The following is a 27471-nucleotide window of genomic DNA, read 5'->3' as shown; positions in this document are numbered from 1 at the left end:
GGCGCTGTACCTGCTAAAATAAAGGGTTAAATCGCGGAAAAAATTGGCGTGGGCTCCCGCGCAATTTTCTCCACCAGAATGGTAAAGCCAGTGACTGAGGGCAGATATTAATAGCCAGGAGAGGGTCCATGGTTATTGGCCCCCCGTGGCTAAAAACATCTGCCCCCAGCCACCCCAGAAAAGGCACATCTGGAAGATGCGCCTATTCTGGCACTTGGCCACTCTCTTCCCACTCCCTGTAGCGGTGGGATATGGGGTAATGAAGTGTTAATGCCACCTTGCTATTGTAAGGTGACATTAAGCCAGATTAATAATGGAGAGGCGTCAATTATGACACCTATCCATTATTAATCAAATTGTCTGAAAGGGTTAAAAAACACACACACACATTATTAAAAATTATTTTAATGAAATAAACACACCGGTTGTTTTAATATTTTATTGCTCTCTCAATCCATTTGAAAACCCTCGCTTGGCAAAATAATAAACGCACAAGATACATATCCTCTGGTGAACTGTCACGTCCCACGAGGTAATCCATCTGAAGGGGTTAATTATTTTACAGCCAGGAGCTGCGCTAAAGCACTCGCTCGTGGTTGTAATCCCCGGGGAATGAAAGGAAATCTGAGTGATCTTTACTTACATTGAGTTGCGGTGAGGCGCCCTCTGGTGGATGTTCTCATGAACTGCAGCCTTGGAAAAGTTCCCACGCTCGAGTTCATATGAGTTCATCCACCAGAGGGCGCCTCACCGCAACTCAATGTAAGTAAAGATCACTCAGCTTTCCTTTCAGCACCCGGGGGATTACAGACACGAGCGAGTGCTTTAGCGCAGCTCCTGCCTGTACATTGAGTTAACCCCTTCAGATGGATTACCTCGTGGGACGTGACAGTTCATCTGAGGGTATGTATCTTGTGCGTTTATTATTTTGCCAAGTGAGGGTTTTCAAATGGATTGAGAGAGCAATAAAATATTAAAACAACCTGTGTGTTTATTTCATTAAAATACTTTTTAATAATGTGTGTGTGTTTTATTAACCATTTCGTACTATTGGATTAATAATGGATAGGTGTCATCATTGAAGCCTCTCCATTATTAATCTGGCTTAATGTCACCTTACAATAGCAAGGTGACATTAACCCTTCATTACCCCATATCCCACCGCTACACGGGAGTGGGAAGAGAGTGGCCAAGTGCCAGAATAGGCGCATCTTCCAGATGTGCCTTTTCTGGGGTGGCTGGGGGCAGATGTTTTTAGCCACGGGGGGGGCCAATAACCATGGACCCTCTCCTGGCTATTAATATCTGCCCTCAGTCACTGGCTTTACCACTCTGGCGGAGAAAATTGTGCGGGAGCCCACGCCAATTTTTTCCGCCATTTAACCCTTTATTTTAGCAGCTACAGCGGCCAAATTTTGCACATACACACTACTAACATTAGTAGTGTGGAATATGCAAAAAAAAGGGGGATATGAGATGGTTTACTGTATGTAAACCATGTCTCATATCATGTCGGGTTTAGGCAGGAGAAATGAAAAGCCGGCAATTGAATTACCGGCTTTTCACAGATATCGCGCTGAATGAAATCTAAATACAGAATATATATATATGTGTCTCAATGATTATATATATATATATATATATATATATATATATATATATATATATATATATATATATATATATATATATATATATATATATACACTAGATGGCAGCCCGATTCTAAAGAATCGGGAGTCTAGAATCCATATATACTTTATTTATTCAAATGTAAGAATAATTTGGTGGGCGGGGACCCTCAGCCTCCGATTTGGTTGGCGGGGCCCCACGGCCTCCGATTTGGTGGGTGGGGTCCCTCTGCCTCCACTTTGGTGGGCGGGGCCGCTCGGCCTTCGATTTGGTGGGCGGGGCTCCTCGGCCTCCGATTTGGTGGGCGGGGACCCTCGGCCTCCGATTTGGTGGGCGGGGACCCTCGGCCTCCGATTTGGTGGGCGGGGACCCTCGGCCTCCGATTTGGTGGGCGGGGACCCTCGGCCTCCGATTTGGTGGGCGGGGACCCTCGGCCTCCGATTTGGTGGGCGGGGACCCTCGGCCTCCGATTTGGTGGGCGGGGACCCTCGGCCTCCGATTTGGAGGGCGGGGACCCCCGGCCTCCGATTTGGTAGGCGGGGCCCCTCGGCCTCCGATTTGGTGGGCGGGGACCCTCGGCCTCCGATTTGGTGGGCGGGGACCCTCGGCCTCCGATTTGGTGGGCGGGGACCCTCAGCCTCCGATTTGGTGGGCAGGGCTCCTCGGCCTCCGATTTGGTTGGCGGGGCCCCTCGGCCTCCGATTTGGTTGGCGGGGCCCCTCGGCCTCCGATTTGGTGTGTGCTCTGCCTGCCCCAGGCACTGTGCTCTGCCTGGGGCCCCATATGCTGCCTGGGGCCCCTGTGCTCTGCCTGGGGCCCCATGTTCTGCCTGGGGCCACTGTGCTCTGCCTGGGGCCCCATAAGCTGTCTGGGGCCCCTGTGCTCTGCCTGGGACCACTGTGCTCTGCCTGGGGCCCCATATGCTGCCTGGGGCCCCTGTGCTCTGCCTGGGGCCACTGTGCTCTGCCTGGGGCCCCATATGCTGCCTGGGGCCACTGTGCTCTGCCTGGGGCCCCATATGCTGCCTGGGGCCCCTGTGCTCTGCCTGGGGCCCCTGTGCTCTGCCTGGGGCCCCATGTTCTGCCTGGGGCCCCTGTGCTCTGCCTGGGGCCCCTGTGCTCTGCCTGGGGCCCCATATGCTGCCTGGGGCCCCATATGCTGCCTGGGGCCCCTGTGCTTTGCCTGGGGCCCCATGTTCTGCCTGGGGCCCCTGTGCTCTGCCTGGGGCCACTGTGCTCTGCCTGGGGCCCCATATGCTGCCTGGGGCCCCTGTGCTCTGCCTGGGGCCCCTGTGCTCTGCCTGGGACCACTGTGCTCTGCCTGGGGCCCCATAGGCTGCCTGGGGCCCCTGTGCTCTGCCTGGGACCACTGTGCTCTGCCTGGGGCCCCATATGCTGCCTGGGGCCCCTGTGCTCTGCCTGGGGCCACTGTGCTCTGCCTGGGGCCCCATTTGCTGCCTGGGGCCCCTGTGCTCTGCCTGGGTGTAGGACACTGGTGACGTCACTTATCTCCGGACATTAGCTCCGGACATTAGCTCCGGACAAAGCCATCACTACTACTAATATAATTTGTTCTTTATTTTCGCCTTTGACCAAAAGATGGCGGTGCTCGCTTGCAGTTACTCAGTTAGGCATCCATTGTACTTGTCCTCTCTCCTCTTCCACTTCCTTACATTACTCTCTTCATTAAACTCGCCAGTCCTTGGGCGAGAAGAGCCTTTTTGTCCTTCAATGTTCTTCTAAGGTTGGCCGCATGTCCACAGTTTTTGGGCCTATTCCTTATGGATACATTACAATTCTATAGCATAGGAAACTGTAAATGGTCCTGTGTTGTGAATTCTGCTCTTGGGCTCCCTCCGGTGGTTATAAGTGGTAGTGCTGCTGTTTGTCCTTCACAGCAGTCATCAGGTGCATCCACTTCGGACTGGGCTATTTAGTCTGGTTTCACCCTTTAGTGAGTGCCAGTTCATTGTTTCTGGAGGATTCACATCCCTTCCTGGTCTCTCTTGCTTTCTGTTCATTTCTACAAGATAAGTTCTGCTTGTTTTGCTGCCCACATGTTGTGGGCCTCATTGTTCAGTGCATTGCATGTTTTTTCTTGTCCAGCTTAATCGGTGTAAGGATTTATGCAGTCTAGCTGGAATCTCTGGAGAGGCAGATTTACCCTCCACGTCTTTAGTTAGATGTGGAGTTTTTTGTATTTGCTGTGGTGGACATTTCTTAGTATTTTAATACTGACCGAATAGTTCTCTGTCCTATTTTTTCAATCTAGCTAGATTGGCCTCCTTTGCTAAATTCTGTTTTCAGCCTGTGTATGTTTTTTCCTCTCCTCTCACAGTCAATATTTGTGGGGGGCTGTCTATCCTTTGGGAATTTTCTCTGAGGCAAGATAGTTTTCCCTTTTCTATCTATAGGGTTAATTTGTCCTCCGGCTGTGTCGAGGTGTCTAGGATTGGTAGGTACATCCCACGGCTACTTCTAGTTGCGGTGTTAAGTCCAGGGTCTGCGGTCAGTACAGTTACCACATTCTCCGAGTACGTCTCATGCCGCTCCTAGGCCACCAGATCATAACAGTCCTGTATAGGAGGAACAACTGCAAAAATGGACTCCACAAGGATGACAACTGAGCAACAATGCGGATCGTCTCGCTTCTCTGGCTGAAAATCGGACCAATTTTTTATGTCTTTGAGCCATAATCATCAACATTAACAGAAATAAACACTTGAAATAGATCACTCTGTTTGTAATGACTATGTAATATATGAGTTTCACTTTTTGTATTGAAGAACGGAAATAAATTAACATTTTCATGATATTCTAATTTTGTGAGATGCACTTGTATTGTCACCATTGATAGCGGGGCAGGCAGTGGATGCCGACAGAATGAGGCTGCGTGAACGAGTGTGACTGTAGGGGGAAGGGGATGGGAATAGGAATGAATGGAATTAAGTAATAAAAATAATATATTATGCAGTATTTTTTTTTTCAAGATAACGAAAATAAAGTGTAGATAAAAAGTAAAGAAAAATAATATATAGTCCCCAAAAAATGATTAATAAAAAAAATAAACAAACCTGTATATAAGGGGACTAGGGGGTCATGTGATACTATGCTAAAGGAGCTGCGGGGCAATATACTATAAATAGTAAATAGGTGTGGGAGCATATAGGGGGGTATGTGGTATAATAATGTATATGGGGCATCACACTGTATATAGGGAGTATATAACATCACACTGTATATAGGGGCTATATAGCATTGTGTATAGTGGGTCATGGGGCTTCATACTGTATCTAGGAGACTGACATTATACTGTGTATAGGGGGCTATGAGGTATATTTTGTATAGGGGCTATGGGGAATCATACTGTATATAGGGGACTACGGGCCCTCATACTGTGTATGGGTAATAGGGCACCATACTGGTTATAGGGGGCTATGAACAATTATACTGCGTAAATGGGGGCTTTGGGGAATCATAGGGGCTATAGGGGTTAACGACCATCGTCCTGAGAATAGGAAGCAGTGGAGGCATTATACCGTGTATAGGGGCAAAGAGGCAGCATACTATGTATTGGACATCAGACTGTGCATAGAGGAACTATGGGGCATCATACTGGGTATAGGGGTGTTTGGGGCACCTTACTATGTATGGGGGTATGTTCTGTGGGTGAATCATACTGTGTTGGGGTCTTAGGGGATCATATTATGTATACGTGTCTATGTAGGGAGCTGTGTAGGCCATCCTGTTATTTATGGGGGATTATGGTGGCTATTATTGGGCTGTGGGGGGGATCATTATAGGGAAGCACAGGCGTCATAGAGAAAAATTTAAATCCATAAAGACATCTTCAGAGAAGGGAGAAAAGCTGACACTAACTTCCCTTAAAGGGCACCTGTCACCCCGTTTTTTCCGTAGGAGATAAAAATACCGTTAAATAGGGCCTGAGCTGTGTATTACAATAGTGTATTTTGTGGACCCCGATTCCCCACCTATGCTGCCGAAATACGTTACCAAAGTAGCCGTTTTCGCCTGTCAATCAGGCTGGTCTGGTCAGATGGGCGTGGTGTCTTCCCCCAGATCTTGCTTATTTTTCCGTTGGTGGCGTAGTGGTTTGCGCATGCCCAAGTCCCGAATCCACTGCACAGGGGAGGGAAAAGAGCACGATCTGCACTATTCCCCTGGTGATCGGTGGGGGCGGCCATCTTCCTGTGGCTGCGCGTGCGCAGATGAAGCGCTCTGCTGCCCGGGGCTTCAGGAAAATGGCCGCGGGATGCCGCGCGTGCGCAGATGAAGATCGCGGCGGCCATTTTCCTGAAGCCGAGATGCGAACTCTGCTTCAGGAAAATGGCCGCCGCGATCTCCATCTGCACACGCACAGCATCCCGCGGCCATTTTCCTGAAGCCCCGGGCAGCAGAGCGCTTCATCTGCGCACGCGCGGCCACAGGAAGATGGCCGCCCCCACCGATCACCAGGGGAATAGCGCAGATCGCGCTCTTTTCCCTCCCCTGTGCAGTGGATTCTGGACTTGGGTATGCGCAAACCACTACGCCACCAACGGAAAAATAAGCAAGATCTGGGGGAAGACACCATGCCCATCTGACCAGACCAGCCTGATTGACAGGCGAAAACGGCTACTTTGGTAACGTATTTCGGCAGCATAGGTGGGGAATCGGGGTCCACAAAATACACTATTGTAATGCACAGCTCAGGCCCTATTTAACGGTATTTTTATCTCATACGGAAAAAACGGGGTGACAGGTTCCCTTTAAAGTAGGCCTTCACATTGAATGTATGGGATTAATTGAACTTAGGAACAGGGGGACTAAATAAAACAAAGGAAATGAGAGCGAGAGCTAACACTTTCATCTCCACTTAAGTAGGAACCGCCTGCGATGACCGGAAAATAACAGCAGCGAGATTTGATCTGAAAAAGACCCAAAGTCTGAGATCCGTATATTCAAGAGACAGAGGAATGCTTAGCCCAATCTAAACAGGGATTAAAATGGGATGATCGGGACAAGGCCCCTCCTTTCTATACTCTGTATAGTGCTTCTGGTTTTTCTGTAATGATTGGAGGTATTTAACTCTGGCATATTACACCATCTTGTATGGTTGAAAAAACTATGTCAAGTGGAAACATCACATCTATGGCAGAATAAAGTAATTTTGGGGGAATTTTTCACCTGATTTTGGATGCGGCCTATTTAATTTTTTGTTTTGATGAATCTGAGGGACACGTAGGAGAGTTTGCACTACTAAATCCTGACACAAGCGTGACTCACTGTGTGGCCGGGTGTGTCCCTTCCTCTTGGCAGGATGGACTCTTTGTTAGAGCAGGCAAGAAAAACATATCTGAACTGTTCTGACAAAAGCTAAGAAACGACTTATCTCATCTACCAGGAGCTTTCCTACAGATTACATCATGCCGCAGGTTTCAACACCCCGAACAACACGCAGATCCGCAGAGTCTCATTGATCCTTCCACACATCAGTTTGAAAAACAGATCCGAGATGAGAAAAAATAAAAATAAAAAATTGATGCCCCTAGGATGCAAAACAGCTGTGAAAAAAATACTCCACTTCTATCAGTAGCATTCGGATATGGCTCTAGTCTTAGGTTATGTTCACACTGCGTAATTTTCCTGTCAAAAAACATCAGTTTTTCAGTCAGAAGATGCTTCAGGGGTCGCTTCTTTTTTCCTGCCGTTTTCTCAATATTTTGTAATACAAAGCATTTTTTTTATTTCACGCTTTTTTATTTTTCCACCAGCGTTTTTTTTTGGGGGGCGTCTTTATTAGTGTTTTTTCTGATGCATTTGGAAATCTATTAAAGCAATGGTTAAACCTCTAGCATTTTCTTTGCAAAAAAAAAAAAAACAAAAAAAAAAAACCACACTTAAAAACTGCTCAAAAAGACACCCAGGCATCTTCTATGCTTTTTTTTTTCTTTTCTTCTAAAGTATTGAGCGCCATTCTAGTGGAAAACGCCTGAAAAAGTGACTTCTTTTAAACGCTTGACTGTTTTGAAAGCCTGATGCATTTTTTTTTTTTAGTGTTTTTGGAGCAGCATCAATCACAGTATTTAGAAAGCAGGTAGCGGGATGGGGCTCCCTCTCCCCTCGATCGGCGCCCTCGCAACATCATTGTGGGGCCCAATTGTTGCCATGATGACCCGAGGACAAAAATTAAAAAAAAAAATAGTAAAAATATATTTAAAGACACATTTATTAATTTTACCCATAAATTTGTATTTTTATATAAAAAAAAGTACAAGTTTGTTATTGCCGCGTCCGGAACGACACAACCTTTAACACTGGCACACTAATTAACCCATTCAGTGAACACCGTAAAAAAGTGACAAAACGATGCTTTTTCAGCATACCGCCGAACAGAAAGTGGAACAAAATGGGATCAAGAAGATGAATGTAAATAAAAATGGTACTGCTGAAAATATCATCTTGTCCCGCAAAAAAGAAGCCACCATACAGCTCCGTCAGCAGAAAAAATAAAGTTATAGCTCTAAGAATAAATCAATGCAAAAATAATTATTTTTTCTATAAAATAGTTTTTATTGTGTAAAAGTGACAAAACCTAAAAAAATTACAAAAAAATTATAGAAATGGGGTATCGATGTAATTGTACTGACCGGAAGAATAGAGCTGCTCTATCCATTTTGCCACACGCGGAATGGTATAACCCCCCAAGCAAAATAAAAAAACAATTCCTGAATTGCTGTTTTTTGTTCATTCTGCCTCCCAAAAATTGGAATAGAAAGTGATCAACCAACTTTATGCCCCTGAAAATGGTACCAATAAAACCATAAGCTCATCCCGCAAAAAGCAAGCACTCACATGATTTTGTCGACCAAAATATGGAAAAATTATAACTCTTTAGTGTGTAACAGCAGGCAAACATAAAAAAAAATATATATATAAATCTGGTATCGCTGTAAATCGCACCAACCCGAAAATCACTTCTACCGCATGAGGAATGGCGTATAAAATAAATATAACCAATTATTTACCTGCTGTTGATTTTTTCTTTCTGCCTCCCAAAGATTGTAGTAAGGCTTGGGACACATTTATCCTGCACTCTATGCTGAGCGCTTACACCGGGGTTTCCATGTAAATCTCTGAACTACGTTCTTCAGATGGAACCCCCGGCGGAAGAGTCCCTATACTCAGGCAGATGGAGACACTGGAAGCTGTCTGGCTTATGATCTGGCAGTGTCAGTCTTTTTAGGCGTACATGAAAGTGCAGTCCTACAGTTTTGTGCACTTCTAAAAAGAAGAACACTGTTCAACAGAGGCCATACAGAGTCCAGAGTAACTCTGCTGCCTCATTATAGTGAATGGATCCCTCAGGGGTTTGATCTTAATCACTTCACTAGGAGATTTAGATGGAAACCCCAAAGTAATTGCTCAGCATAGAGTGCAGGATAAATGTGATCCAAAATGTTATGTAAAATGTTCCCAACAAAACCTTCAAATCAATCCACAAAAAAGTAAGTCCCCACTCACTTTCATCATCTGCTAAGGGAAATATAGGGGGCTCTCACATTACTAGTAATATAAAGGCCCTGGAAAAGCATAATGGCTCCTTGCACCCCAATATAAATTTAGCATATTCTGCGCTCCCAAATCCAAATGCCCCCCTCCCTTCTGAGGCACAGTGTAGCCTAAGCCACATTTAGTGCCCACATGTTTGGCACTTCTGTAGTGAGGAGAGTCCACCTAACTTACGGGTACATTTCTCCAGAAGCATGAGCTGGGATAATGTACTGGTCACTACAATAGCAGTTTGCAATTTTCAGTCAGCAACATCCACTGCTGCTTGTTCCTAGAAAACACCCATGGAGTCAAAATAATCTCTACACCTGTAGCTAAATTCTCAAAAATTTATAAATTTCCAAAATGGGGTCACTTTTAGGGGAGGGGTGGGATTCTGCTCTTCTAGTACTTAGGAGCTCTGTATATAGAATCTGCAAACTATACTAGGAAAATCTGCGCTCCAGGAGGCAAATAACACTCCATCCCTCCAGAGTCTCGCCATATGGCTAATAAGTACTGTACAGCTACATATGAAGTATTTCTACATTCAGCAGAAATTGTGGGAAAAAAATTTGGTGCCATTTTTACCCATTTCCCTTTGTCAACATGTAAAATCTGGGGCGAAAAAATTTGGGTGGAAAAACACCAAGGTTACTTACGGGTAGCCGGTTTTTCCGGAGCCCATGACGGCACACCTGAGAGAGGGGATCCGCCCAGTCAGGACAGGAACCCTACTGAAAATAAAAGGGCGGTACCTCTCCCTCGCTTCAGTTGGTTTTCAGAGCATGAGAGGCCCCCCTGGTTAGTATACATGGCAATCCAACACCACATTATATTAACTAAACACACCCAAAACAATAGTGCACACCGAAAGGGTGAAAAAAAGGGGGGGAATATACGGGTGCCGTCATGGGCTCCGGAAAAACCGGCTACCCGTAAGTAACCTTGGTGTTTTCCCTTCCCCCATGACGGCACACCTGAGAGAATTTTGTAGAATGAAACCTTAGGGAGGGACCACCGCTTGGAGCACCCTTCTACCAAAGGTTAGGTCAGCAGAGGAGGAAAGGTCTAGCCGGTAGTGTTTGAAAAAAGTTGAGGGTGAGGACCAGGTAGCGGCCTTGCAAATTTGGTCAATTGATACCTCAGCTTTCTCTGCCCAGGAGGTAGCCACGGCTCTGGTGGAGTGAGCCTTGATGCCGTCAGGAACCGGAGTGCCACTTGCAGAATAGGATAAACTAATGGCCTCCCTGATCCATCTAGCAATGGTACTTTTAGCTACCCCGCACCCTCTTTTGCTACCCTGAAAGGCTATGAATAGGGTTTGGTCTTTCCTCCACTGATTAGTCACAGACATGTATTGTAACATAGATCTTCTCACATCTAACATGTGGAACCTTTGTTCCCCTGGATTTTTAGGATTACTACAGAAAGATGGTAAAGTAATCTCCTGACTCCTATGGAACTTTTGAACCACCTTGGGGAGATAAGCCGGGTCTGGTCTTAGAACAATCCTGTCATCAAAAACCTGAGTATAAGGAGGGCATATTGACAGGGCCTGTAAATCACTTACCCTACGTGCCGATGTTAAGGCTACTAGTAAAACTGTTTTAAGGGTAAGTAACTTAGGTGATAACTCCTGCAAAGGCTCAAAGGGCTGTTTAGTCAGGGCTTCTAAGACCAAATTTAGATCCCAAGGAGGGATTTTTGGGATAATAACTGGCCGAGATCTACTACAAGATTTTATGAATCGTGAGACCCATTTATTTGAGGCAAGATTACAATTATATAGGGCCCCCAAGGCAGAAACCTGAACTTTAAGGGTGCTGGTTGCTAACCCAAGATGTAATCCTGCTTGCAGAAACTCTAGGATAGGACCTATTGGAGCCACCTCCCCCAATGGTTCCCCCAGGAAGTCGAGAAATTTTTTCCATGTCCTACCATAGATTCTAGAGGTTATGGGTTTTCTGCTTTTCAACAGGGTGGAGACTAACCCTGGAGAGAATCCTTGGCGACTTAGTAACGCCCTCTCAAATTCCAGGCTGCGAGATGGAAGCCCTTCACCTGAGAGTGGGTCACTGGGCCCTGGGTTAGCAGGTCCGGAACCTCTGGCAGGATCCATGGGTCTGTTACCGACATCTGCCTTAGAAGGGAGAACCAAGGTCTCCTTGGCCAAAAAGGAGCTATGAAGATGATATTCGCCTGATCCTCTCTGATCTTCCGGATCACAGCTGGAATCATCACTATCGGGGGGAATGCGTAGGCCAGAGAAAACTTCCAAGGTATCAGTAGGGCATCTACTGCGAAGGGATGTTCTCTCGGATTCAAGGAGCAGAACCTCCTGACTTTTCTGTTGTGTGAGTTGGCGAACAAGTCTATCTCTGGTGTGCCCCAGGCTTGGACTATTTGTTGAAATATCTGGGGGTTTAATGACCATTCCCCCTGCCTTAAGCCTCTGCGACTCAGGAAGTCCGCTTGAGTGTTTTCTGTGCCTTTGATGTGCAATGCCGACAGAGATGACAGGTGTTGTTCTGCTAGTTGAAAGAGTATGTTTGATGCCTGCATGAGGCCTTTGGACCTCGTTCCCCCCTGATGATTGACATACGCCACCACTGCTCGATTGTCCGTCAGGATTCGAGTATGGCGACCCCGGAGTAAAGGAAGAAAATGTCTTAGGGATTTCTCCACTGCCCACAGCTCTTTTTCGTTTGATCCATAGTTCTTTTCTCGTATGGACCAGGTCCCTTGTACAGAGTGAGACCTCAGGTGAGCCCCCCAACCTGTACCGCTTGCGTCGGTCGTGATAATGTCTATGACCGGATTTTGCCACCGGACCCCCATTGTCAGGTGGTTTCTCACAGTCCACCAAACTAGGGAATCCCTTACGCCCAGGGAGAGACATAGATTTCCTTCTAAATGCCCTTTTACCTCTAGTGACCTAGGTGTCTTCTCCTCTTTAAGGCCCATTGCAGACCTAACTGCTTTGACTAATTTGTCCACGTCCTCCGTGGGAAGGCACGGACGACCTCCTGAATCACTGTCCGAGGAGGAATCTGAAGAGTGGACCGAGGCTGGGGAAGTAGAGGGAGATCGGGATGTTTTATGACTCCCTTGTCTCTGAGAGGTATCCGACTCTGTAGACGCCCTACGGCTTCCCCCTCTTGGTTCGCTAAGGGCCAATTTTAAGGAGTCTTTTATTTCAGCCTGTATTATGGCTTTAAGGCTAGTGGTGAAATTAGGGGTTTCTTCTTGAATAGTCTTATTTATGCAGTCAGCACAGAGATCCTTCCGATACTGCACTGCGAGCGGGTTTTTACAAAGGGCACACTCTCGGTTCTTTGTTTTACCGGTAGCTTTCCTGGACCCCTAGTGATCAAAACAGAAAAATGGACCCTGTTACCATAAGGGATACATTCACGTAGATCACTCACCACCGCCGACAATCAAGGGTACCGATTTTTGAGGCTGGACAGATGCACGTGAAGCGTCCCTCCTGGACGTTGACGAATCTTGCCGGACGGAACGACCACTGTTTTTACCACTTGAGCGGCTGCTCCTGGTATGTTGGTGGCTCGGCAAGGCATCTGGTGAGAGCTCCGGCTGCTGCTGCTGTGAAGAAGACTGCTGCAGCTGCTCTTGTTGTCCTACCTCCATGGCGAAGTTTTTGGACATGAGCGCGTCTTCTGTGGTCCAGCACCCTTTTATGGGGCGACCACTGCACTCCCCGCCTCTCCGGTGCCCAATAGTGATCCCTCCCCCTCTCTGCCATGCCGCCGGAGTCTTCATTCACCGGCCGGCGTTTTCTTCATGGGCGCCGCCATCTTGGATCCGGCGCCTGCCTCCGACGTCACACGGGCACGCCCATTCACAGCGGGCCTGACGTGCGACGTCAGAAGAGCGACCCGGAAGCGGCCGCCGCGCCGGCAGAGAGGGGTGGGCGGCGTGGCAGCCATGGAAGGAACCCGGTCCTCCAACCATGCTGCACAACGCCCGCACGGACGCAGTGACCCGGGGGGACCTGCGGACGGCGCCTCCAGGACCCGAACCTCCGACGCACAGGTGCTGCCTGTTCTTCCACGCCGGGACGGGACCTGGGTAAGTCGAACCGCCGTGTTCAGCACAAGGGTCCCTGTCAGGACAGGAAACCCAACTGAAGCGAGGGAGAGGTACCGCCCTTTTATTTTCAGTAGGGTTCCTGTCCTGACTGGGCGGATCCCCTCTCTCAGGTGTGCCGTCATGGGGGAAGGGAAAAATGTAATTATTTTTCCTTCACTGCCCAATGGAATATAATTATGTGACCCACCTGTGGTTTTAATATGATCACTGCACCCCTAGATGAATTCCTTGAGAGGTGTAGTTTGTAAAATGGGGTCACTCATGGGGGTTCTGCTGTTCTGGCACCTCAGGGGCTCTCCCAGTGGGTCATGGCACCTGCAAACCAGAAGCGTAAAATCACACTATAATATGGAGCTTCTACCCTTCGGACCTTTGCACTGTGCCTCAAAAGTATTTACTGATTACATGTAGTTTATTGGTACAGTCAGGAGAAATTTTTACACCAAACACAACATACTGATGTCCGTTTTTACCTACTAACCCTTAGAAAAATTAAAAACTCGGTGCTAAAAGAACATTTTTCTTTGTAAAAATTATTCTTTCTTCACTGCCAAATGGTATAAAATTCTGAGTCACATGTGGTGCGAATATGATCACTGCACCCCTAGATGAATTCATTAAGAAGTGTAGTTTATAAAATGAGGTCACTTATGGGGGGTTTCTTCTGTTCTGGCACTTCAGGGGCTCTGTCAATGTGACATGGCACCTCAAATCACTCCAGCAAATCTGAATTCCAATATGGCGCTTCTTCCCTTCTGAGCTTTGCACTGTGCCTCAAAAGTAGTTTTTGACCACATGTGGGGTATCTGTACTCAGGAGAGAGACATTTCACAACAAATGTTGGGGTCCATTTTCTCCTGTTACCCTTGTGAAAATAGAATTGGGGCTAAAAACATTTTTGTGGGAAAAATTTAATTTGTATTTTTTTTTGGAACTTTCACGTCTCTACGTTATAAGCTTCTGTGAAGAACCCGGGGGTTCACAAGGTACTCAGCACACACCTCGATACATTAGTTGAAGGGTCCAGTTTCCAAAACAGGGTCACTTGTGGGGGTTTCCACTGTTTAGGCACATCAGGGGTTCTCCAAGCGCGACATGGCGTTCGCTCTCAATTCTAGACAATTTTGCATTCAAAAAGTCAAAGGTGCTCCTTCCTTTCTGAGCCCTGCGCTGCGCCCAAACGGTAGTTTTCCCCCACATGTGGAAAGTCTGCGTACTCAGGAGAAATTGCACAACAAATTTTAGAGTCCATTTTCTCCTGTTACCCTTGTGAAAATAAAAAATAGCTAAATTTTTGTGAAAAAAGTAAAATTTTAATTTTTTCCTTCCACATTCATTTAGCTCCTGTCAAACACCTGAAAAGTTAATAAACTTCTTGAATGTGTTTTTCAGTACCATGAGGGGGGAAATTTTTAGAATGGAATCACTTTTTCTGTCATATAGGCCCCTTAAAGTCATTTCAAATGTGATGAGGCCCCTAAAAAAATGGTTTTGCTAATTTTGTTGAAAAAATGGAAGAAAAAATATTAAAAAAAAAAAAAAAAAAAAAAATCGCTGGTCAACTTTTAACCCTTATAATGAAAAAATAAAAAACCTGTTTCAAGAATTGTGCTGATGTAAAGTAGAGATGTGGGAAATATTATTTATTACGTATTCCTTGTCACATAACTCTCTTAAGGGCATAAAAATTAAGTTTAAAAATAGTGAAATTCTCACCAAATTTCAGATTTTTTCACAAAGAAGCGCAAGTCATTTCTAACAAATTTTACCACTATCATGAAGTACAATATGTGGAAAAAAAAAAAAATCTCCGAATCGCTAGGATCCATTGAAGCATTCCAGAGTTATCACCTCAAAGTGACACTGGTCAGAAATGTAAAAATTGGCCCGGTCATGAAGGTGAAGAATGGGTTGGGGGATCAAAGGGGTTAATATGCATTTATTACCCCCTGAATGCAGCCTTCAAGAAACAAGGAGATCAGCAGTAGTTTAGACAGGTCAACAAGAATGCTGCATGCACGGAACGATCAATAATCGTTATCGGCAGCACATCCAGTTTACAGATGACAATGTGCTGGTATACAGATAATACCGACATGAACGATCACCAAACTTACTAATGTTTTGCTCTTATTAGGGTACGTTCCCACGGTCAGTAATAGGCAGCGCTGTGGACACAGCACATGTCCGTTGCCGGCTTTTGAACGCAGGTGATTCCGCATGTATTCATTGAATACTGCGGAATCACCGCGCCCAATACGTTGTACGGGTGAGATTTATCTTGCGGAGACGGAGCATCCCCGAAAGATAAATAGACCTGCTGCGGTCTGGGAAGACGCGCCACATGTCCGTCTCCGCAGTCTTGAAATCACATCTACTATGCTGTAACATCTGGATGCTGTGGATTACGCAGTGTCCAACCCACAGCGTTTACTGACCGTGGGAACATACCCAGAGCTGACTGCTGACATGATTGTACATACAATCAGCAAAAGAGCACTAACACGACACTCATTCCCAATTATCGTTTTCTAAATGGGCCTTAAAGAAGTACTCCCATCAAAGTTTTTATCCTATTAATATATTGCAGTCATATTATATAGCACTGTGTACTTACAATTGCTCATTTTGCCCTTCCACCCAGCTAATTCTCCTCTTTTCCATTAAGTCTATGGCTAAAAGCGGACTAGCTGAATTCCAAGCTCTGTGTAGAGACAGGAATTCTCTTTTCCCTGCATGAGTCAGCATTAGAACTACAAATCTACATCAGAAGAAATGTAAAATATCCAGCAAAAGGGTCCCATAAAATTCTTCTTTATTTGCAACATTTGTCAGAAACGCATCTGAGATTACTAATGTTTGTGGATTTTACTGGACATTAAATAGTTTTATGATACCCTTTGCTGGATATTTTATATTTCTTTTGGTGGATAGTTAGCGCGCTACAAGGCTTTCCTGGCATTAGAGATCCCTTTATCCATGCGTGAGCCATTTGTGATCCAAGTCAGGCTTTCACAATTCAGTGCAAAGTCCCAGGTAGCCCAGCTCCACCTTCTCTTCAAATCCTGACCAAACTGTTCTGCTCCCACCGCCAGTGACTTTGCAGTAATGACGAATTGTAGTTCTAATGATGACTCATGCAGGGAAAACAAAATTTCCAGATTCTACATAGAATTTAGAAGGATTCAGCTGGTCAATTTTTAATCACGTGATGTTCATTGCCCTAATGGAAAAATAATTAACTGGGAATAAAAAGGCAAAATGGGCAACTGTAAGTATGCAGTGCTATATAACAGGACCACAAAATATTGCAAGGATAAAAACTGTGATGGGAGTGCTTCTTGAAAGTAGCACTCCCCAATTTTTTTTTCTTTAAAAAAAAATAAAATTCTCTCTCTCTCTCTATATATATATACATATACATACATACAGAGAGAGAGAGAGAGAGACTTATCTAATACTTCTCTAGGGGATTAGACAGGTTTATGTTCTCTGAAGCGGGTCACCATCTCAGTGGATAGGAATCTTTGTACAATGCAATTGCATGGATTGTGCCGCTAAAGGTTTCCACAGAACAGAAGCTTCTATCAAAGATAATGATGATGACTGCGCAGTCCCTGTCGGTTCTAATGCAGAACACAGCTGAACCTACCTTACTATAAACATATAATTAGTTTAGTTAGGAGAATATAAATGGGAGGATAATCAGTGTCACCCCTCAGATAAGATGACGTGGACTCTAGATGCCCATGTGATGTTGTGCTGATACAACATGGGGGTTGACAGCGGAGCATAAAGGAATAACATGCAGGATGGGAGCTAGGAATCAAGATGGAGGATAATGGGGTTTTCCCATGGAGCTTTGCCTGTAAGACACCAAAGCAGCCGAGTCTCTTCAATGAGTGGAAGCTTCAATAGAAAAATAACATAACAGACCGTGCTATTTCTATATGGCTTTATTTAGGAAACTCAACAAGTGCCTTCATTATATATATGCAAATGTACAACAGCAATCAGCTTTCCTCAGTGCAAATATTAAAACGTCCATACATCCCCAAGACAGCCGGATGCGAGTTTCAAGTCTTTCCTGTTGCCATGGCGATTTAAAGGATATCTTCCCCACCCCCCCAATATATACACTTTATTCTGAAGAAATTAGTTTACATTTTTACTTTTTTTTTTCTATTCATGAATCAACTGGAAACAGTCATTTTCCTGAGATAATAAAAAAAAAATTATTATTCAAATGGAAATACGCGGGCAGGACAATATCAATCCTCCTGTGATACAGATAACGATTGTCTTAATTATTCCCAGAGTTCAGACAATTTGATAAGAGGTATCCACATAAACCTTGGGGGGGGCCGAAAAATATTTAAAGGGCCAGTCCACTTATATGGAAGTCACTCGCTAGTGCAAAATATTTTATATATATATTTTTTATATATATAAATAACTCCTCCCCGTCCATGTCGTCACCATTGGGCACATGGATCTCGCCATGTGGGAGCCCAGCTGCGATCAGACTGGAAATAGTAAAATGGACATACACAATACCATATTTTTACATTTTAAAGCCAAGTGAGTGCGTGCACGTCCTAAAAGTGCCGAGAAATAACACTAGTGGGTAGATCGTGTGAAATGGCCACTTGCTATGTGGAAACCAACAGGAAAAAAAAAATAAGAGGTATCGGCGAGACACGATGATGGGCAGGGAAAACACATCCAACCACCATATGGCCCTGTATGTATGGAGAGGCCACCCAGACGTTGGCTATAGTGATGAGCAAATGTGCTCGGATAAGGTGTTATCTGAGCATGCTTGTGTGCTAACCGAGTGTCTTCAGCGTGCTCGAATACTATGTTCCAGTCCCTGCGGCTGCATGTCTCACTGCTGTTCGACAGCCACAACCGCGAGACATGTAGCCGCGGGGACTCGAACATATTTTTCCAGCATGCCGAAGACACTCGGTTAACCCATGAGCATGCTCAGATAACACCTTATCGAGCACATTCGCTCATTGCTAGTTAGCAATGATAAAAAGGTGTCACCGGGTAAACATGACTGTTATAAAGAAGGTGGCCATAACTAAGGGTATGTTCACATGTTTGGTTTTTGGTGCAGAAACAAACCCACTGCATATAGTAAAAGTGTTCTCACTACGATTTTTACCCCTTTTCCCCCCTATCATTTCAATGGATCAAAAACGCCGCAAAAAAAAAAAAAAAAAAAAGTGAAAAAACTGACTTGCTGCAGGTTTAAAAAAAACAAACAAACAAAAAAAAAAGACAATGCCCAGTTCAAAAAAATGCAGCTTGTAAAATCACATTCATTTTGCAGGTACTGTAATACACAGCAGACAAATAAAACTGCTGCAAAAACACCACTTGTAAACATGCCCCAAGGGTGAGAAGACTGAAGAACAGGCAGGGGTCCGGCCACATTAACAAGACGGTTTAACGATTTAGTACCGATGTATAAAGTGGAAAAGGGGTTTAACGGAGGTGTTCCAGTCTCGGACATTTTTTGGGCAAAACGCGGGATTAGATTAAGAATTGGTGCGTTTGACCTAAAGCAACAGACGTCCACTTGCATACGAGATCCAATATTGGGCTTAAAGGCCAAATTCAAACATCTGTGAAATACAGACCGAGTACGGACCTGGCAGACCCAAACTCAACAGCCTTCGAGGTGCCCATGAGGCTGCTGCACTTGGGTTAGGAGCCCGGCATGCAGTTACCCTCTGACAGCATGCCTTAATCCCTTTAAATAAGTCTATCCAAGCAGTGGAGGTGACCATTGAATAGAATTCTTAAACCGTACATTTTTCATTTTTCTTCAAAAGCTCTTCCCTCTAGAATTACATTTGGAAGAAAAATCTGATTTCTACAGCAGACGCAGATGGGAAATAATTTGAGCCACTTCCACTTTTAGTACCTTGTGATACTGTTGATCCATCGGTCACGTCTGACTTACAAATATTGTGCTTTTTATTAGGTTGTCAAACAGCACTTCCTTAGTAACCGGTGGACTTTGGATTACAAGGGTCTTAAACTGCACCTTTCTCCTATTGCCAAACTAATCAGATTTTTGTAAAAATTGGAGAAGCTCATTAACGTCTCACATGTAGGAAATAGTTCAACAACTTAGAAAAAAATATATACAATTACGTTTCAGGTGTTTTTGTGCAAAATAACTTCTGTTTTGGAGGCATCAAACCATCTATGGTCTTGAGATAACCAAATACATGAGACGCTACTGGCCAACGTTTATCCATCTCCCACAAACATCCTATAAAGAAAGACCTAATCTAACAAATATTCTTCCAGAACTGGCTCGATTCGATGGCAATTATCTCATTTCTGTGAGCAGTTATATTTGCAAGGCTGGGGCTAGATGACGACATCTATATAGGTCTCACGGCCAAAGATCATACTGTGCAGCGCAATGCAGGCGAATGGGGTTGTGTTGAGACCCGTAGGGTACCGCGAGAAATAAATCACAAAAAGTTGGAACCGGTTAGAATTTTTGCGACTTGCTTGTCGTCATACTCTTGAGTCAAGATGCAAATCTGGATTGTAGCCAACACTGCCGTCTAGCCCCAGCCGAACACATTCCCATAACTGAAATCACAGAAAGTTTTTCTTGACATTCGCTACATTCCAACTTTCTCAGAACAGTCCTCCCCGTTTCATAAGTTTGATTGCACAGCATAATTTGGATTCTTGAAAAATGCGAAAGAGAAGTTAACATTTCCTGCTCCGATGAGCATTTCACATCTTTCATCCACAAAGAAAAAAAAAAAAAAGTTTGGACAGAATTTATGGCCGAAGTAAAGTACAGGTCACAGGGCTGTTCCGGTTTTATTTTTAGCTTTCAAAAACAAAGGACCATGAAATGTCATAATGGTCTCATAGGTCTATAATCGGTCCCGCCAAACGTCTTGAAATGGCTTCAAATAATTAAAATCTGTTTATTCACAAATGGCTTGATTTAATGTTAAGCTTCACGGAAAACTTCTGTTTCACCTAAAATGTGTTTTTTTTTTTAAATTATTATTTTAATTGAAACGTTTTTGGAGATAATTGTCATTTCTGTACATTCTTCACGGTGACTGGAAAATGGCGGTATATCTGTACACGTTTTAGCCTTGTTCATCTAGTGGGAAAGTTTCCCTCAAAATCCTTCCCATCACCATCCAAAAAAAAGATGCCTTTTTTACCCCCTCATTTCTCAGAATCCACGTAGCTCCTCTGGAGATGGTTTATTATCTCCTTCCTTTGGTCAGATCTTCGCTTCTTCAGGTCTTCAACGAACACAATGGCCACGAATGTTCTTCAAGAACTCTCGAGATTCTTTTTTTTTTTGTTGACTGATGCCATCCACTGGTTTGAGAATCCACCTTGTAGTCACAGCCCCTTCCTCTCAAGCCTTTCCAAAATAGACTGCAGTTTTTTCACGGCTTCCTTCCGTGCTTGCCGAATACTGTCCTGGCCGCCGGTTTCTACTGAATCTAGCTCTAGTAATTCCTTGGTCAACATTTCTTCTAAACACCGGTAACTCATGTCAGTCTTTCTCCCTACAAACTCATCCACTTCTTCTTCCAGATCATCCACCCTTTCCAAGACCTGGCAGATCTTCAGTATTCCCGGATGTGTGGCACTAGAAAGATCGGCTGGGGGATTGTTGGCTTCTTTAGGCCTGGGAACTGACTCTGGATTTGAAGGCTCCTTCCTATTATAAATTTGCGGAGAAGAGCTGTAATGAGGGTTTGGTGGAGGAGGGTTTGGTGGAGGAAGGTTTGGCTTCGGTTCAGAAGGTGGGCATGATTGGGGCATGTCTGCGTGGTAGCCAGGGAATGGCCTTTGATGGTTGTAACCAGGATTTTGAGGCGAATCCTAAAAGGAGAATTAAGAGACAAAAAAAAAGTTATGACATTTAAACTAAATATCAGCTTTGACCCTATGCACTAGTTTCAACCCAATGTATAACTCCATAGAATTAGGGAAAACAATATTTGTACTATAGAACAAAAAAAGACATGGGTCCATGGAGATTCACAGATGGCAACATCCTCTTCATTATCGGTCCGCCACCACTGGTTGTGGCTGTATCTGCTATTCCAACTCAGAACCACTCAGTCCTATTCAAGTGAATGGAACTGAGTCAAGAAAGCAGGCACAGTGACTACTAAATGTAGGAAGTAGTGCCTGGTAAGCAATGAATGGTGTATAACGTTCCAGCTGTAGCGCCATCAATCAGCTAATTTTGTATCCTGGAGAATCCCATTAGAAATCTTTTGGCGTTTCACAGTGACATTTCAGAAGTTTCTACCACTTGGCTCTCCGTGATGTACTTTTAAGTCAGAGCGAGCTCAGAGGTTGAGCTGCTCCATATAGGGCTCTTACACAGCAGGGACCTGTCTCTAACGGCAGCGACAGGAGCCAGCGCCGATCACAGTTATTTAACTATTTCAATGCTGCCGTCAGCTCTGACAGCTACACTTAAGTGGAGCAATCCTATTGTAGAATTCGATTAGACACCCATTACCCACCTCCTTCCCCTACATGATGCAATTGTGTGATTAGGATACTAGGCCTACTGAAGGTCCCCATAGCTGCCACCAGTACACAGGAGAAATTAATTTTTACTATATACTGCAAATCCGAAAAAAATTTAAATAATATAGTATCTCATTAAAAACAAATATACACACAAAGTGAGCATCTTACAGTTGAAGGAAAGGAGGTGTTCCATATATTTGTGTATAATATATGTATAATATATGTATAATATATATATATATATATATATATATATATATATATATATAATATATGTATAATATATATATATATATATATATATATATATATTATATGTATAATATATATATATATATATATATATATATATATATATATATATATATATATATATATATATATATATATATATATATATATATATATATATATATATATATATATATACATATACACACACTCACCGGCCACTTTATTAGGTACACCATGCTAGTAACGGGTTGGACCCCCTTTTGCCTTCAGAACTGCCTCAATTCTTCGTGGCATAGATTCAACAAGGTGCTGGAAGCATTCCTCAGAGATTTTGGTCCATATTGACATGATGGCATCACACACTTGCCGCAGATTTGTCGGCTGCACATCCCAAAGATGCTCCATACAAGGCAGGATGGATCCATGCTTTCATGTTGTTTACGCCAAATTCTGACCCTACCATCCGAATGTCGCAGCAGAAATCGAGACTCATCAGACCAAGCAACGTTTTTCCAATCTTCTACTGTCCAATTTCGATGAGCTTGTACAAATTGTAGCCTCAGTTTCCTGTTCTTAGCTGAAAGGAGTGGTACCCGGTGTGGTCTTCTGCTGCTGTAGCCCATCTGCCTCAAAGTTCGACGCACTGTGCGTTCAGAGATGCTCTTAGGCCTACCTTGGTTGTAACGGGTGGCGATTTGAGTCACTGTTGCCTTTCTATCAGCTCGAACCAGTCTGCCCATTCTCCTCTGACCTCTGGCATCAACAAGGCATTTCCGCCCACAGAACTGCCGCTCACTGGATTTTTTTTCTTTTTCGGGCCATTCTCTGTAAACCCTAGAGATGGTTGTGCGTGAAAATCCCAGTAGATCAGCAGTTTCTGAAATACTCAGACCAGCCCTTCTGGCACCAACAACCATGCCACGTTCAAAGGCACTCAAATCACCTTTCTTCCCCATACTGATGCTCGGTTTGAACTGCAGGAGATTGTCTTGACCATGTCTACATGCCTAAATGCACTGAGTTGCCGCCATGTGATTGGCTGATTAGAAATTAAGTGTTAACAAGAAGTTGGACAGGTGTACCTAATAAACACTTAATTTCTAATCAGCCAATCACATGGCGGCAACTCAGTGCATTTAGGAATGTAGACATGGTCAAGACAATCTCCTGCAGTTCAAACCGAGCATCAGTATGGGGAAGAAAGGTGATTTGAGTGCCTTTGAACGTGGCATGGTTGTTGGTGCCAGAAGGGCTGGTCTGAGTATTTCAGAAACTGCTGATCTACTGGGATTTTCACGCACAACCATCTCTAGGGTTTACAGAGAATGGTCCGAAAAAGAAAAAAAATCCAGTGAGCGGCAGTTCTGTGGGCGGAAATGCCTTGTTGATGCCAGAGGTCAGAGGAGAATGGGCAGACTGGTTCGAGCTGATAGAAAGGCAACAGTGACTCAAATCGCCACCCGTTACAACCAAGGTAGGCCTAAGAGCATCTCTGAACGCACAGTGCGTCGAACTTTGAGGCAGATGGGCTACAGCAGCAGAAGACCACACCAGGTACCACTCCTTTCAGCTAAGAACAGGAAACTGAGGCTACAATTTGTACAAGCTCATCGAAATTGGACAGTAGAAGATTGGAAAAACGTTGCTTGGTCTGATGAGTCTCGATTTCTGCTGCGACATTCGGATGGTAGGGTCAGAATTTGGCGTAAACAACATGAAAGCATGGATCCATCCTGCCTTGTATGGAGCATCTTTGGGATGTGCAGCCGACAAATCTGCGGCAACTGTGTGATGCCATCATGTCAATATGGACCAAAATCTCTGAGGAATGCTTCCAGCACCTTGTTGAATCTATGCCACGAAGAATTGAGGCAGTTCTGAAGGCAAAAGGGGGTCCAACCCGTTACTAGCATGGTGTACCTAATAAAGTGGCCGGTGAGTATATATATATATATATATATATATATATATATATATATATATATATATATATATAAAAAATATATATATATATATATATATATATATATATATATATATATATATATATATATATATATATATATATATATATATATATATATTTTTACTATATGTGTTTGTTTATATAAAATAAAAAGTTTGAATCGCCTCCTTTTCCTCATCAAAAATAAATAAGTTCATCTTAATGGCATCATCATTATTATTATTAATATTATTATTATTATTGGGAATCTGTCACCTCATTTTGGCCCTATAAACTGCGGCCACTGCCATCAGTATAATCTAACCTGTTTTTCTTACCTTTCAGGATACATCGGGGGGCTTATCTACAGCATTACAGAATGTTGTAGATAAGCCCCTGATGCCGGTGGCCACAGCTTATAGGCCAAAATGAGGTGACAGATTCCCTTTAACAAAAAAAATCTAAAGGTGAAGTTCAGGATGTTGAAATGCCGACTGGTGGGTCTGAAGCGCTGGGCCGATGGCTGCTCTCCTGCTGACTGGCTGTCTGAGTTTGTCCTCAGCCTCCAAGCAGGGGTGAAGGATTCTGTCCCCCAGTTCTAGTTATAGGTGGGGGTCTAAGCACCCAGATCCCGGCTGATCAATCTACTGACACATCTCTGATGTGAAAGCTTTGTGGGAATTACACTAACTATAACCACTGGGCTCCTAAATGAAGACATTATTAATACCGTCTGCTGTGCACCCCGACTTCTACATACAGGACCTACCTTTACATCATAAACTGGCGACTGGACGTCTCCTCCGGGCCAGGGTGATCGGCCTCCAGTCACATAATGCGTGTCGTTCAGGTTCTGCGGTGGGGCCGAGTGCCATTGGTAGGGGTTAGGAGGTGCGTACATATTCCAGCTGTCATCTCTAGGAGCCTGCTGTGAAACATGCAATACAGGTCAGAGTAACCTGTTGGCAACATGGCGGCACCTCATGCTTTGTAGAACAGTGCTACACATCCTCTTGGGCTGTCCAGGACTTAGGTCATCAATATCAGATTGGTGGGAGTTCCATGGTACTGCAGTTCTGCTCCTGAATGGAATAAGAGCTGCACTGACAGAGAATGGCCACTACACCGAGCTCTGGCTCCGCACCGTTTACATCCAAGCCCCCATGGAAACGGCAAATCGCTGATCATGGGGGTGCTAAGGATCGGACCCCCACCAATCGGATATTGATGACCTACGTCATCAATAGCCAAGTGCCAGACAACACCTATAAGATTAATGTTGTTACATAGAGCTCACACTGATCTGCTGTCAGGCAGGGAACGCTATTACAGAACTGAAGTTTAGATGTAGGTTATGCTGCTAGTCATACTGTCACGCTGGGACAAATCGTTTTCTGTTATTTGGTGCCACTGTTAGCCAAAATAGAAATACAACTACACTACAGACCAAAGTTTGGACACACCTTCTCATTTAAAGATTTTTCTGTATTTTTATGACTATGAAAATTGTACATTCACACTGAAGGCATCAAAACTATGAATTAACACATGTGGAATTATATACTTAACAACAAAGTGTGAAACAACTGAAATTATGTCTTATATTCTAGGTTCTTCAAAGTAGCCACCTTCTGCTTTGATGACTGCTTTGCACGCTCTTGGCATTCTCTTGATGAGCTTCAAGAAGTAGTCACCGGGAATGGTTTTCACTTCACAGGTGTGCCCTGTCAGGTTTAATAAGTGGCATTTCTTGCCTTATAAATGGGGTTGGGACCATCAGTTGTGTTGTGCAGAAGTCTGGTGGATACACAGCTGATAGTCCTACTGAATAGACTGTTAGAATTTGTATTATGGCAAGAAAAAAGCAGCTACGTAAAGAAAAACGAGTGGCCATCATTACTTTAAGAAATGAAGGTCAGTCAGTCTGAAAAATTGGGAAAACTTTGAAAGTGTCCCCAAGTGAAGTGGCAAAAACCATCAAGCGCTACAAAGAAACTGGCTCACATGAGGACCGCCCCAGGAAAGGAAGACCAAGAGTCACCTCTGCTTCTGAGGATAAGTTTATCCGAGTCACCAGCCTTAGAAATCGCAGGTTAACAGCAGCTCAGATTAGAGACCAGGTCAATGCCACACAGAGTTCTAGCAGCAGACACATCTCTACAACAACTGTTAAGAGGAGACTTTGTGCAGCAGGCCTTCATGGTAAAATAGCTGCTAGGAAACCACTGCTAAGGACAGGCAACAAGCAGAAGAGACTTGTTTGGGCTAAAGAACACAAGGAAAGCAGGGTGGATAAAAATCAATGTTTTTTTAAAAAAATCAAAAAAATCGGATTTTTTTGATTTAAATCGGATTTTTTTCAATAAACTGCTTTTTGAGGAAAATATTTTACCATCCAAAGGTTCTTCCATCATGAGATAAAGCTGAGTTGTTTAACTCAGTAGAATAAAGGCTGTATATGTGTAACATTCACAATGCCATGCTCTTCCAGAGGTTTCTGTAGGATGCTGACTATCCAACAAGTTTGGGCATGTCAACTGAATGGAAAAAGAAACTAAACCAAAAGTGAAACCAAGCTAGAAGTGTGGAATTAAAGGGGCAGTATGAACAAAATGTGGAGGCTATTAATAGTTTATACAATTAAGACATGCTGCTTTTAAACACCTACCTATTGCCATATAGTAAAACAAAAAAGATTTTTACTTACTTTGGGGTCCCCCCCTCACCCTGGCGTTAGATCGTTGCCCCTAGTTTCGTCCGTGTAACTATGGGCGCACATGCGCACTGCTCTCACTTCTCATTTTAATCGTGATTTATATTAAAAAAACCCTTTTGATTTAAATCAGTGATTTAAATCATGATTAAAATCATGATTTAAATCGATCCGATTTAAATAGAAAAAAATCTTTTGATTTAAATCGTGATTTAAATCATGATTTAAATCGGCGTGATTTAAATCAATCCACCCTGAAGGAAAGACCTTCCTTTATTCTGCCCCACTCATCCTGGGCAACGTTTCGGCTCCTCCTGAGGTTTGACAAAGGCTCAGGAGGAGCCGATACGTTGCCCAAGATCAGAATAAAGTTTTTTCACTTTTTTACACCTGAAACAACTTGAGTGCTGCCTTCATTTTTTTTTTCTTCTGTTCAGTTTGGCAAGTATTGGACTGTTTGCCTGGAGGCCTGGCACCCTCTGAATTACTGTGCTGTTCCTTTTTTAATATATGTGTGTATATATATATATATATATATATATATATATATATATATATATATATATATATATATATATATATATATATATATATATATATATATATATATATATATATATATATATATATATATATATATATATATATTTATTTTTTTTTTCCCTCCCCACAATACTATATGACCAAATCATAAATTAATATATGCATATTATCCA

General features: G+C 43.7%; 1 protein-coding gene across 3 annotated transcripts in view; it reads right to left on the bottom strand.

The window, feature by feature from the left end:
• Positions 1 to 17238: 17238 nt before the first annotated feature.
• BAG4 (BAG cochaperone 4) overlaps positions 17239 to 27471 on the bottom strand; it is a 31990-nt gene continuing 21757 nt past the window's right edge. For 2 of the 3 annotated variants that reach the window (XM_077262289.1, XM_077262291.1), the window contains exons 4-5: positions 24812 to 24970; positions 17239 to 21197 (exon numbers count right to left, since the gene is read on the bottom strand). In XM_077262289.1, coding sequence (XP_077118404.1) covers positions 20709 to 21197; positions 24812 to 24970 — 648 coding nt within the window. In that variant the 3' untranslated portion in view covers positions 17239 to 20708. The remainder of the gene's footprint in view (positions 21198 to 24811; positions 24971 to 27471) is intronic. The other variant, XM_077262290.1, reaches the window with a different exon arrangement.

This window comes from Ranitomeya variabilis, chromosome 5 (assembly GCF_051348905.1).
Source record: "Ranitomeya variabilis isolate aRanVar5 chromosome 5, aRanVar5.hap1, whole genome shotgun sequence".
NCBI classification, from domain to species: Eukaryota; Metazoa; Chordata; class Amphibia; order Anura; family Dendrobatidae; genus Ranitomeya; species Ranitomeya variabilis.
Note: the sequence above shows the minus strand (reverse complement) of the source record. Positions and strands in the feature narration are given on the sequence as shown.